At 38.3% G+C, this 14,740-nt stretch overlaps 1 protein-coding gene across 11 annotated transcripts in view; it reads right to left on the reverse strand.

Annotated features, from left to right (window-relative positions):
* The window catches only part of EPB41L1 (erythrocyte membrane protein band 4.1 like 1), a 199,366-nt gene that overhangs the window by 55,484 nt on the left and 129,142 nt on the right, over positions 1-14,740 (reverse strand). For all 11 annotated transcript variants that reach the window (XM_087720344.1, XM_087720346.1, XM_087720349.1 and 8 more), the window contains 2 exons: positions 9,930-10,132; positions 1,073-1,237 (listed from right to left, as the gene is read on the reverse strand). In XM_087720344.1, the coding sequence (XP_087576470.1) occupies positions 1,073-1,237; positions 9,930-10,118 (354 nt within the window). In that variant the 5' untranslated portion in view covers positions 10,119-10,132. The remainder of the gene's footprint in view (positions 1-1,072; positions 1,238-9,929; positions 10,133-14,740) is intronic.

Raw genomic sequence — 14,740 nt, forward strand, 5'->3', positions numbered from 1 at the left:
AAAAAAAAAATGCATTCTGCAAACCTTCCAAAAACAGCCCATTTTTCATGAATCTTGTATTTCGGGATTTACTGTGCTTTATTATTATTATTAGACACAGTTCCACTGTAATTAATTTAACTTTTATATTTGCCCTACAGTGAGTAGTCCCACAGCAAGTTGGCCAAGATGAGTTGACTGCAATGAGCTGGCTATGATAAGTTGTCCCTTTCCATTCAAGAAACTGCAGTGAGGATTGGAAGAAACTCCTAAAAATAGGAATAAAACTGCTTCACACTGTTGTGGACTCTCTGGACAATCAGGAACATGTAAGTTCTCCCTCATATCCTTTCCCTGAATTACAGATTGTGAACTATCTATTTTTAAAAGAAGTGAGAAAAGATCAACTTTCCAATATATGGCATTTTATACTCTTTCCTGCAGCAGACAGTAAGTATCAAGAATTTTCAAATATTTGCCCCCTTTTTCTTCACCATCTAAGAAATACATATTGCCCATTCACCATATAGGAAACAACGGTTCTAATATCTATGGAAATATGAACCACTACCTGGTTCATATTCTGTAGAGAATTGGATTTATATAGAGATAACGAAGGGAGGGTTAGTCATGCCAACAAGCTTTGTAAATTTTTATAAATATTAAAACATCTTCACTTGATAATACTCAATCTTCTTGACTGAATGCTGCAAGTACTGTTTCTCTTCTTTAGGGATTTCTTTAAAAATAAGAGTTATACAAGCACGCACATTTATTGCCTACACTTCATTCTCTCAAACTATACAAATAGCAGACTGCCTACACTTAAAAATGTATTAGTCACTCACATCTGCTTTCTATGTGTATCCATACACTGAGTTAAGCATGCAGATGAAGATGGGTCTTTAGCAAAGTTGAAAGTATTATCTGTTTTAATAGACCAATCTAGGACTATTTTAAAAAATCATCTTGATTTTAGCAGGTATGCTTTCTGCAGAGCTACTCCATTTTTATATACTGTTTAGTGGGGAATCCAAATAAACATATTGGTGGAAATAAAAAAAAGTCAAGTGATACAGCCCCCCATGTTTACCTCCACTTCACATTCATAGTCTGAGGCATCCAGAAGTGTCACTCTGCAGACGGCACTCTTGAACTTTTTTGTGATTTTCTGAGGAGATTTCTGGGCCTTGCTGGGGGTAGTCTTCTCAGATAACCCATCTGCTTCACTGTAGTCCTTTTCATCCATGTCTACAGCCTAAAAAATAAAGACAGAATCAAAGAATGTAAGTGGTATAAGGCAACAAGGTAACTGTCTAGTGTAATTTCCTGTTCAGCGCAAGAATCAGCTACTACATCACCACAGTGTAAGTGCTATGCATTTTTATGTACCCTTCCTTTACAACACTTCTGGTTTTGTTCATTTATTCTATTCACTAAACTAGGTTGACATCTTATTTGAAAAGCTTTCTCACTAACTATCCAACTGCCATTACTTGGAAGATAGACCACACTCTCCTCATAAAACACTGAAGATACACAAGGCTCGCAGTCTTTGTGGTTTATGTTTATGTTTATTGGACTTATATACTGCCCTTCTCCCAAGGACTCAGAGTGGCGTACAATATAGAAACACATATTACAAAAGTTAAAAGAAAGATTAAATAGAATATCCAAAAAAACCAATAGACATTTACAATGAGATTTAGAAATTAAATTAAAAATAACAATTAAAATTAATAATTTATTTTATTCAGGCCAGGCCGGCTTGCTGGAAAAACCAACTTTTTAGGGTGCGGCAGAAGGACTGGGGGGTCAGGAATTTGTCCATATAATGAAATGTATGGTGTGCTTTCTTCTGTTCTCTAAATTTACAGTAGAACTGCCAGCAACTGATACCACTTACATTGTTCTGTGGGTGTGGCTTTGTGGGCATGGCAGGGGAAGGATACTGCAAAATTCCCATTCCCTCCCCACCCCACTAACCTCCGTTCTCCTGTTCAGGGCAAGAAGATCAGCTGGGAGGCAGCAGGGGCAGGGCCAGCCTATTTGCTGGTTCTCCGAACTACTCAAAATTTTCACTACCAGTTCTCCAGAACCTGTCAGAACTGGCTGAATACCACCTCTGTATAACAGCACTGAAAAAAAGGGATCTGTTTTTCACACTTGTGACTGTTGCTGCATCCCCGTAGTCATGTGATCAAAATTTGGGCACCATTTGTAAGCTTCCCAGCTGGCTTCCAACAAGCAAAGTTAATGGGGGAAGCCAGATTTGCTTAACAACCACATGATTCAAACAGCAGTGATTCACTTAACTGTGGCAAAGAAAAGGTTGTAAAATGAGGAAAAGCTCATTTAACCATGAGTTACAAATGTGGGGCTCAGTTGTGGTCGTTAAGTCAAGAACTCCCTTTATATTTACTCAGAATGTTTCTAAAAACAGGCTTGGGCTTGAGTAGTACTTTGGCTGGAAGACTACCAGGAAATGCCAGGACTGGAAAACTGGAAAACGTTTTCTATATGAATGCGATGGCGGAGGGGGTATATGCACTTATACACAAAACTGCATTAGACTTGCTTTATGTGTATAGATTATGCCATTCAGCTATGTGTAGCACAGTTGATTCATGCTCCTCCTAATGCATTCAGTGCTGCAATTTTAATTTTGACTAATTTTAGTTCTATGCTGCCAATCAACAATTTTTATACTGAATGACACCATAGGTAAAAATAAAAGAAATAATTGTCTCTCAAGTGAAAATTCAAGAATTCTGAAAAGCAAATCTGTTAAGATTCAGCACCAGGCCATTGCAAAATGCTGACAGCCTGGTGCTATGATGTGATTTATAGAAAAGAGAAAGTTTTGCTTTCAGTCTATTATACACTGCACCAAGCTAGCATCATATTTAATCATTGCATGGACTTTCAATATAAAAAACAGTAGATGGATACCATATGATAGTGACCTGTGAAAAGCATTTATATTTCAGGAAATATTTATATTCTGTAGCTAAAAAGGTTCCCACTGATGATACTTTCAACTTCAATCTGTACTCAGCAACCAGATCAGTGCTGGCCCTTTTGCAATTGTAGTTCTTCACACAATAGAGATAAGTCTGATATAGAAAACCCTTGTAATATTTCTTTTTTGACAGAATTGCCTGGAGAGAGATGCTTACACATTGTAGTTACTTCCGTCTTGCTCTGCTCTCTGCCTTGTACAATACAAACACTATTCTTAACATTCATTTGGCACTTCTTATAAAATAGCTGTTCTGAATCAATGGACATAAGAACCTCTCCAGATACAAGCATACATATATTTTTTTAATTCTCTTAGGTTGACCCTACACTTGACATTTTTATTTCCTGAGGGAAACATTTCAGATGGGAAATGGCATAATACTCTGTAGTCACAACAATGGCGAGAGAAATGGCATAAGCCAGGACAATTGGTATCTGTTTGACTAATAGGTGTTACTCATTGTAGGAAATAAAAAACTATTTGAACATTTTCTCCAATGCAAGATGGGATTCTGCAATAACTACAACTAATGTTGTAACAAACGGAAGTTTTTGGGAGGATAAAAATGTGTATCAATATAGGTCGTCATCTTTAACGCAGTACTGAAGCTGGTTTGGTGAAAAAGAGAAGTGCAATTCACAATTTAATGGGTTTATATGCCGCCCAATCCCGGAGGACTCCGGGCGGCTTACAAATACGAAATGAAGTAAAATAACACACAGGAGGAGAATACAAACAATACAAACAATTTTAAAAAAGCAACATACATTTGGTTAACTGGGGGTTGCACCTGATTTGGAAATCAGCAACCCCAGGCCTGTCAGAACAGCCAGGTCTTAATGGCTTTTTGGAAGTCATGAGGGTGGGAAGGGTCCAGATCTCTGCTGGTAGCTCGTTCCACAGAGTGAAATGTAATTATGTATTATGCTCAGCCTCTGGTATGTCACAGCAATGGCCCTCAACTTTTTGGGTACCAAAGACTGGTTCCATAGAGAGAGGTTTTTCCACAGACCAGAGAGGGCATGGTTTTGTGTACTGTCTGCATCCCGATGATGGGACTTCACTTGTTTGTGTGGCCTAGTTTCTGGCATTCCGCAGACCTGTGCCAGTTCCCGGGCAGGGAGTTGGGGACCGCTGTGTTACAGAGTTATATGGAGAAAGTTTTTTGGGATGGGACATATGAAAGTAACAACTTGTCTGGTTCTATTTTTATGTTGTGAGAACTCTTTAATTTCTGAGTTCAAGGATAGTACACTATTTGATTAGCTTTCCCTCAGAGTCCTCGCAGCTTGGTCAGAGGGATTCTTCTTTTAATATTTTATTCTGAACATTATATGAAGATACTCCTGATTGATATCCTGATCATCCTTTTTCTTTACTATACTGTATCATATAGAAGCTCAGGATTGTTGGATGCTTTCTTTTTCTTACCTTATTGCATGGCTCTACTTTGTAAATCACCATTCCCTTGTATTGAGTCATGGACCATGATATGCTTTAGTGGACTTATTCCTACTTTGGCCATTAAAAATAAATTGTGGCAGAATACTGTCTAGTCTGGTATATACCGAGATGTATATTTTCTCACATTTTGGAATAAATACCCTTACGATGGCATCCTACAATAATCTCACCTTGTACCCCCATTATTTACCTCCTGCTTTATTAAAAAGAATAAAGACTATACTGAAAACAAGCTAAAAACATGTTTGTTGTTACCGGAGCAATTATTTGTCCCTCATATCCCAGGAATGGGATATTTATGGCTCTTCAGGTGGAGTTGGATTCCAACTGTCACCAGGCTCAGTTAATAATGCTTAGAGGGTCAACAAGGGTTTTGACGTAATTAATTTTGATATTCATTACTTTGTGGGACCACTTTTTTAATGCAAATGTTGACACTGACTGATAGCTACCCAGGATCTTCAGAAACAGACGGTATACAAATCAAGCAAGCAAGCAAGTACAGACCTAAGATTAGAATACACTGATTATATCACTTGCAGCAGATCAGTAAGGTTTACTAAACCAACTTTTTAACCACAGTAACAACATATGATTTTCATGGCAAGGGGCTTTGTTGTCTTCAAAACTGCCTATGTGCAATTGTTTCTGCCCACCTTATACATGTGGGCTGAGTGGATACACTCCAGGTTCCCTCAAGTAACGTCTCTCTCTCTCTCTCTCTCTCTCTCTCTCTCTCTCTCTCTCTCTCTCTCTCTCTCTCTCTCTCTCTCTCTCTCTCTCTCTCTGTGTGTGTGTGTGTGTGTGTGTGTGTGTGTGTGTGTGTAGTCTAGGTTACCACATTTTCTGTTTTTAAAACACATAACATTTTTACATGTTTGTGTTTTGTAAGTCACTCAGAATGTATTGGAGTAGGCAGTCATAATAAATGTAATAAATAATACTGATTAAATTTTAAAAAGAGGATTTCAGAAACAAATTTTTGCACAAAACAACTGGATACTCCTTTCACTTCTGGTAATGAAAATAAAAATTCCCAGGTTCACAATATTCGAAAAAACTAATCTAATGTAGAGGAAACAATTACTGTTTACAGATGCACCATTTTAAGAGAAAATACAACTCACTTAAGAAAGTGAGCTCTTTGTAATTATGTTAATAATCATAGGACTAACAAAATTAGACAATATATTAATGTGTATCAGTGCAGTCAGGTTCAACCAAACATCAACCAGATGGTTTAGCTATTTGCTAAATGTCTGGCTACCACTTTGATAAATAGAGTAGTAAAGACAGCGAAGAGGATAGAAAGGTTGGTCTTGAATAGCATATCATTGATAGATCTAAGCAGAGATACTGTAGATGTGACATCTTGAAATAATAGCTCCCAGTTTTCTTTAAACTAGTGTTTAAAGAAAACTGAACAAAACAAGGACATTACTGGGACATTCAAGAACTTCATGGCTCTCAATTCTCTGCTTTGATTTAGAAAGGTTTTCCAGGTTTCAATAGAATGTATTTCTTTCAATGGAATCAGATTTAGAACTAAGATGACATAGAGACAAAAATATCCTTAATCCAACATGGCTCTGATCAGACTTTAGCAACCAAACAAACCAACTGTTACAATTTTATCAAAGCAAGCAGTTTTCAGAAAGGCCAGAATCAGTCCATATCAATCCTATACATATTATACCTCGCTGACCTCTAACACAACATCTGTGTAAAAAACCAACCTCCCACAAGAGAAGCTATGCAAGGACTTTATTTAGACCAGCCCAAACACCTTGCAGAAACCTGGAACAGTAGAAGAAGGAAATAGAATATATATACCACATATTCCAACAAAATAGATATCCATGCAAATGTCAAATGTTCCTGACCATTCGATCCAATGCAGCACAACCAACACAAACCCCTAAAAATAATTATACTGCTATACATCAAGAATATCTCAAAAATCACCAACAGACTACTACAACCATATGGAATTAGCATAGCACACAAGCCAACTAAAGCCCTTCAAAACATCCTAAGCAAACCAAAAGATCCAACAACCCCAAAGGAAATGACAGGACTCATCTACAACATGTAATGTAAGGACTGCAGCAACCGTAGGATAAACAGGCAGAAGACTGACAGAATCCATCCACTAACACCAACTAGCAGCCAGAAGACATGATGAAAATTCTTTAATTTCATAACATATAGACAGATTTCATCATAATTTCAGTTGGGAAAGTGTGACCATCCAAGGCCAAGTCAAGTCCAAAAATTCTAGAAGCCTGTCACTTTGACATATCAGCCATCAACAGACACATAGACATTTAACAATATCTACAAACTACTCAAAAGAAACTATTACCCAGCCCAAAAACAAACAAAAAAACCCCAAGCACCTCTCCACCAGCAATCAGCACCCAGATCAGCATAGACTAATTCCAAGGTTGACATTAGACCAACAATAAAGTAAAATATATCCCAGTCAAGAAACTACTGAAGGAGCCAACAACAAACAGCCCAATCAAGGAATCTCTAAGACCACCTTCATCAACACTGACAGGCAAGCCACTAGAATATAAACTGACAGCAAACAGCACTTTTTACTAGCACTGATGATGTTACCTAGTTTGGGTAATGAAACGTCTGCATGAAAACAAGCAAGCTGAGAGTGCACCAAGGACACCTAATGACACACCTTTTGAGATCCTACTTTTTTTTTACATTGGGAATGAGAGAGATAATTAAGGTTCACTCTGCACACACACTACAGGAATTAATAACAATTAGTACTTAGACTTATATACCACTTCACAGTGCTTTACAGCCCCCTCTAAGCAGTTTACAGAAACAGCATATTGCCCCCAACAATCTGGGTCCTCATTTTACCAACCTGAGAAAGATGGAAGATTGAGTCAACCTTGAGCCAGTCAGAATTGAACTGCTGGCAGTCAGCAAAATTAGCCTGCAATACTACGTTCCAGCCACTGCACCACCATGGCTGTTATCATTATCATTATAATTAACACGATCACAAGCTGAACTCTTGACACTAAAAACTGCTCCTGGGATAAATGTTGACAATTTCCCATTCCTTTCCGCACTGATACTACTCTGGGTGCAGCCCACTCCTAATTCTGATCAGAAGACATCGTTATAGGCTCCTGACTTCTCATTAGCATCCATATACATATGTAAAATATTGTGCTAGTTGTTTGCTTAACAATTTAGAGCTTAGGATGCAGTTCTCAGCCTTCCAGGAGATACACTGCTTGTGTGATATGTAAAACACAATAAGGTAATAAAAGATAGAAAACTGGCATTGAATCAAGTCTGCATGGGGGAATGGGGTGTGGGAATGCAAAGGTAGCATTTACTAGATCAGGGTGGGCAACTAGGTTAACATTGTGATCTGTAGACTTTCACTTCCAGAATTCCTGAGCCATCAGTAGGATTACATGCCATCTTTTTGCTATCATGCTCAAAGGTGGAACAGACACCTGCAGATACATTATTCCCAGGTGGACAATATAGACTATGTTTATGTAAGCTTAAATCCTAGCAGTTAGACAAAATGATTACTTTACTTTCACATCATTTTACAATACAATACAATACAATACAATACAATACAATACAATACAATACAATACAATACAATACAATACAATACAATACAATACAATACAATACAATAGCAGAGTTGGAAGGGATCTTGGAGGTCTTCTAGTCCAACCCCCTGCCTAGGCAGGAAACCCTATATCGTTTCAAACAAATGACTATCCAACATCTTCTTATGGACTCCAGTGTTGGGGCATTCACAACTTCTGGAGGCAAGCTGTTCCATTGATTAATTGTTCTAACTGTCAGGAAATTTCTCCTCAGTTCTAAGTTACTTCTATCCTTGATTAGTTTCCACCCATTGCTTCTTGTTTTACCCTCAGGTGCCTTGGAGAATAGTTTGATTCCCTCTTCTTTGTGGCAACCCTTGAGATATTGGAACACTGCTATCATGTCTCCCCTAGTCCTTCTTTCTATTAAATTAGATATACCCAGTTCCTGCAACTGTTCTTCATATGTTTTAGTCTCCAGTTCCCTAATCATCTTTGTTGCTCTTCTCTGCACTCTTTCTAGAGTCTCCACATCTTTTCTACATCGTGGCGACCAAAACTGAATGCAGTATTCCAAGTGTGGCCTTACCAAGGCATTATAAAGTGATATTAACACTTCACGTGATCTTTATTCTATCCCCGTGTTGGTTTTTTTGGCAGCTGCTGCACACTGCTGGCTCATATTTAAATGGTTGTCCACTAGGACTCCAAGATCCCTCTCACAGTTACTACTATTCAGCAAGGTACCACCTATACTGTACCTGTGCATTTTGTTTTTGTTGCCTAAATATAGAACCTTACTCTTTTCACCATTGAATTTCATTTTATTAGATAGTACCCAATGTTCAAGTTGTCGAGATCCTTCTATATCTTAAGCCTATCTTCTGGAGTGTTGGCTATTCCTGCCAGCTTGGTGTTTTCTGCAAATTTGATGAGTTCCCCATTTATTCCCTCATCCAAATCATTGATGATTTTAAAACTCCCTGCGTGTTATTGTTTTCTTAGTTTTTCTGTTATTGTATATTTCAAACTGCATTTTAGTTTTTATGCTATTGTACGCTTTGAATGTTCTACTTGTGGGGAAGGGGATTACAAATTACAAAAAAAAGTAAAGCAAGAAATGCCACAATTTAAGCTACATATAAATTGTACAGGATGTCATGAAAATCTTCTCCTATAGAGATAAAAATGTAGTGTTTGGCCATTAATATATAAGGAAAACTAGATTTCTTTGTAACATTGATTCAATGATATTTAATAGAAACATTGCCATATTATTTACCTGTTTATGGCACCATAAACAGAACTAGGTATATTCTACTAGCCTACAGTATTTGTTCATTTATAAATCATATTTATATGCCTGCCAATCTCACAGAATGTGACTCTGGGCAGCATACAATGAAATAGTAAAACAGCAATATTAAAATAGAGCATTATTAAAACTATTGAAGTTATTGTTAAAAAGGCTAAGTGACAGCATTAGATATTATGAACAGTAAATACACCTCAAGCAACCCTCCAGTCTGTGGATGCAGCCACGTTGAAGGGATTAGCTTTCTCCTGAGTTTAACCAGCTTTCAGTGTTCAGTTGTAGTTTCTAATAAACAACAGTTGCAAGAGAGCACAGAAAGTCAATGCAGACCTATTTCTGTGTGCAATGATTAAATGCACTGAATACGTTTTGTTATAGAAAGTGAAAGCTGTAGTTACTGCTAAACTTCAGCAAATAAATGAAAACCCATTCAGTTTTATTTTTAATGAGGTCATTTATAAAATGGCTGAGTTTCAGCCTTGAAAATATCTTCTAAGCCTTTGTGAGAGTACCTTCGGCAACAGAGTAAACTCACCCGCTCCCCATGTTTAGCATCACTGAGGGCTCCTGGTTTCTCATTATCGTCAGCTTCCTGATTGTATGCTGTGTTGGTGGAGCTACCATTCACTGTGTTTGGCCCAGTTGCTGCTGCCTCCAGCTGCTGCTGGGGACTTCCTTCTTGAACATTCTTCACCTCCAAATCTGGGCCCGTCTCTGTCATCATTGTTATTGATTATTCTGCATTTGCAAAGGGAAGATGAAATACATGAGAATGGGATTAAATGTGTAATCATACCTATTAAAATAAGTTTTTTTCCCCTCAACCTCTAGGGCATACACCTGTGCCTCATGGTGCCATCTTGCACAAAAAAGTATATAGAGAGTATTCTCAATAGAAATTACATAGTTAATCAATCCAACACCTGGATGCTTCAATCTCAAGCACCCACTCTGCTGATATGCCACTCAGGGGTGGGAATCGTTGCAGTGAAACATTCCTTCTGGCTGCAGACTGATACCCACATTTATTATTGCTAAATCTCTGCTTTGATTGAAACTCAAAGGCAAGACTACCTAAAGAGCATTCTTTTACATAAGAGAAAAATTAGAATGCTACAGAATTCTGTGTATCCATCTTGTAAAATATTACACCTTGATCAGATAAATTACTTGGTTCTAGGATGCTGTTATTGTTGAAAAAAAAGAATTTTAGGTGAGGGAACTTTGGGAAAGCCACTCTGCACAATCTACTTCACAAGGCTATTCAAAGAATAATTACCAAAAAAAAAAGTATTAGCCCCAATTCTAGTTCAATAAACAGTCAAAATTGTGGTAGACGTAAAGCTAAGTTGTAGTCCTGTTCTACATTAAGAGGTGTTGAGCAACATGTACTCTAGTGCCCCTGGCCTATTTTCAAAAACCCTCTGGTCTGGTAGTTTTCATTTCAGAACTCCCCATGCACTCCATCTCATACATACCTGTACAAATCTTAGGTTTTTGGAAACTTAGCATTCTCTTACACTTAAATCTGACATGCTGAAATCTTGCTACCACAAATATTTATCAATTCCAATAGTCTCTTAATGTGAAAAAGCATACTTTCCACAGTAGGTTCCCTCCAGAAATGTTTCACTACAACTCCCATAATCTTCAGTCTGCATTAGACAGGTTCAGATAGAACAGGAAAAATGTAAACAAAAATATTGTTGTGTTCTACAAAGCCAGGTCTTTCTGCCTGTGCTTTATCATATGGAGGCCATGTATCAAACCAGCACCACACCTACAGCTTTGTTGCATGCAACACTAATCTCTCCATCCACAAAATAAAATATATTCCACATGGGTATTAGAATGCAAAAACAAACACTGATTACTGAGATCTGACTGCTAATCTGTCCCTTCTGTACATTTTTGTTTGGCTTAACAAGATGCCTAATATATCTGCACATAAGGGCACAAATGAAGCAATACAGCTTGCACCAAACCAATTACATTTCTCCAAATAACCAGATATTGCTGATTGGTGCCAGCTGAAAATTTCCATCCAACGTAATAGTTCAGACAACACAGCAGATCTCACAGCTTGCAAAGGCTTCTGACAATAAAAGCAAGGCATGATGAGAGTTTTTCATCTACAGATGTCTCTTTTGTCTGGCAGACACTCTCATGCCAGTGTTAGTGCAATCTTTGTTTGAAGTGCATGATAAAACTTCTGATCTTTCTCCCTGTAACTCAGTCTAGCAAAAGTTTAACGACAGCTGCTGTTTATGCCAAGGGTCCCCAATCCCCAGGCTGCAGCCCACTACTGGGCTGCAGCCTGTTTGAAGCTTGGCCATGTGAACGATGGGCAATCCCATCTGAGAAGCTGCTACTAGCCACAATTCCACACCCCTAACCCTAGTTCTATTATGGTAAATTTTCATGTATTGAAGAAGCCTCAGTCCAGAATTGCTTGGGTTAAAAGTTTAAAATTGGCAAACTTCTCTGAAAGAAATTCATTTCTCTACACCATACAGCCACATTGATTGAGTTCTAATCCACCCAGCAAATTCCAGTCCACACAGAGCTAATGTTCTTGTTAATGTCCTACATAAACCATAGTATTATATGAATCGTGCCTTAAAGTTACATGTGCAAAACACTCCTTGGAAAAGAAGGGTAAAAACGAATATCCTTGAAAAGCATTCGGAGACTGCAGTTAGTCCAGAATGCGGCTGCGCGAGCGATATTGGGTGCATTGAGGTACACCCACGTTACACCTGTTCTCCGCGAGCTGCACTGGCTTCCAATTGGTCTCCGGACGCAATTCAAGGTGTTGGTTATTACCTTTAAAGCCCTACATGGCTTAGGGCCAGCGTACCTTCAAGTCCGCCTACTGCCACATACCTCCCAGCGGCCAGTAAGATCCCACAGAGTGGGCCTCCTTCAGATGCCATCAGCCAGACAGTGTCGGCTGGTGGGCCCTCGGAGGAGAGCCTTCTCTGTGGCTGCTCCGACTCTTTGAAATCAGCTACCCCCAGAGATCTGGACCATACCCACTCTCATGGCCTTCAGGAAAGCTGTAAAAACCTGGCTGTTCTGGCAGGCCTGGGACTGTTGACCTCACTGTTGAGGTCCAGCCCCGATTAGAATGAATGTATGTGGTGTTGTGATTTTAAACCTTGTTTTTTGTTGTTGTTGTTTTGTTTTTGTTTTTTTGCCTTTTTTGCCTTTTTTGTAGTCCTTCGGGATTGGGCGGCATATAAATTTTTTAAATAATAAATAAATAAATAAATAAATAAATAAATAAATAAATAAATAAATAAATAAATAAATAAATAAATAAATTCAAGCTTCAGACTCAAAATAGAATCTTTTCCTTATTTTTCCCAAATATGCAAGACTATATACACTTATATATATAAAAAAAACCCAAGCTTAGAGGTTTTTTTCTTTTTTTAACATATGTGGTCATTTCAATATTTTATCCTCATCCAAACAGAATATAAAGATAAAGATGATAAAGGTGACTTCTAGGGAAGCAATAGGGAACAGAAAACAGCTCTGCTCAGAGAGAAGTCAATGACCACAGTGGCACAAGAAGCCAGCAGATGGAGCCAAGGTGGCGCAGTGGTTAAATGCAGCACTGCAGGCTACTGCTAGATCAGCAGGTCAGCGGTTCAAATCTCACCGGCTCAGGGTTGACTCAGCCTTCCATCCTTCCGAGGTGGGTAAAATGAGGACCCAGATTGTTGGGGGCAATATGCTGACTCTCTGTAAACCGCTTAGAGAGGCCTGAAAGGCCTATGAAGCGGTATATAAGTCTACTGCTATTGCTATTGCTATTGCTATCAGCTTCTTGGAATTCCCCCCAGACAAGGAGAGGACTCAGGATTGCCCACAAGCACTCCAGAGGGCAGCTTCCTGTGAGAAGACCATAAGACAACTATCTCTGGCAGGTTTTAGAACTCTGAGAACCAAAGTCTTATAACTGCAGGTTTTTAAAAAGAAAAGTGCCCTCCAAATAGATTGATGCATGGTCAACTCTTAAGGAATCTTCATCAAGTAAAGCTTAATTTTGGTGACTTCAAGGCGATGAATTATGAAATTTTTATAGCACCATTACATTAAAGATTTGTCCATGTTTTCTTCTGAGAGGTTTTTCACTTCTCAATCTCACTGGAATGCAATACTATCCATGAAGTACTTGGTTGAGGAAGACACTGGAATAGGTGATGTTATTCTCTTTTGGCTAGTATGATGGGTACTCTTTCAGGTATTTATGGTACACAGATAGCTTTCACCAATTCTTGAAATGACAAATTCAAGTAGCAAGATGAGGACTAATGAAGATGGCTTAGAAATGACATCCACAGAGCACTGGGGTTCTGACAGGTGGAACTCCATGTTTTTCAACAGTTTAAAGGGTGGGACTCAGCATAACATTTATCTATGGACCCAAAGAATATAATTTTAAACAATCATGCAAAGATCAGCTGAATTCCTGACATCTGCCTTCTTGCAAGTGATTCCCTATATGCCCCTAAAAAACATTAATATGCTGCCATTTCCTCTCTTTGGCTAGTCCTCCAAAAGAGGTTGCTGTACCCTTTGGGAAAAATCCACAGGAAATGCAGAGGAAAAAATTCTGAAGGAAAATTCACGATTTACCATTTATTGATTTGATTTCTTTAGCTGCCCATCTCAACAAGGGATTCTCATTTAGTTAATTATTGAAAAGAAAATATGCCCTCTTTAAACCAAAACACTTTGGTCAGGGACTATTTTTGCTGTAAGATTTCCTAGAGTGGAACCACTGTGGTTCCTTTACCACAGCAAGTTTTATACACAGCATGTTACTTTCACCTAAAATGAGCTTTCTGATGATCCTGTGCAATATTCTAGTTTCACGCTTCAAAACAGCAGTGCAAACATTTCTGAACGCTGACTTTCTGCCTAAGGCATGCCAAGTTGTAATGCAAAGATTATTCCTCTACTTTGAAATTGCTTGTTGAACTAGGGAAAAGGATCTTTCTTCCCTCTTTGATCACAGCCCACCATTTTCCATATTTCCGCTTTCTTCCTAACTATTATGATATAGAAAAAGATAGGAAGAATGGATATCATGGGCATTAGCATCAGAATATACCATGCAGGATTCCATCAGATTGAACTGAAGGAGGAGAAATGAGGGGGGGGGAGAACAAAAGGGGAAAAAAACAAGTTGAAGAAGATGCAGGTATTGTAAATTCTGATTCACTGAGAATGATAGACATAAAGAGTAATTTTTGTGGGGTTGTTAGCTGACAGCTTTCTGTTTATTTATCAAAACCCTAAAAAAAATGCAGTCGCTTTCAGAATAATAAA

This window comes from Thamnophis sirtalis, unplaced genomic scaffold, assembly GCF_051295495.1.
Source record: "Thamnophis sirtalis isolate CommonGarterSnake01/CBP01778 unplaced genomic scaffold, rThaSir2_p1.2 scaffold_7, whole genome shotgun sequence".
NCBI classification, from domain to species: Eukaryota; Metazoa; Chordata; class Lepidosauria; order Squamata; family Natricidae; genus Thamnophis; species Thamnophis sirtalis.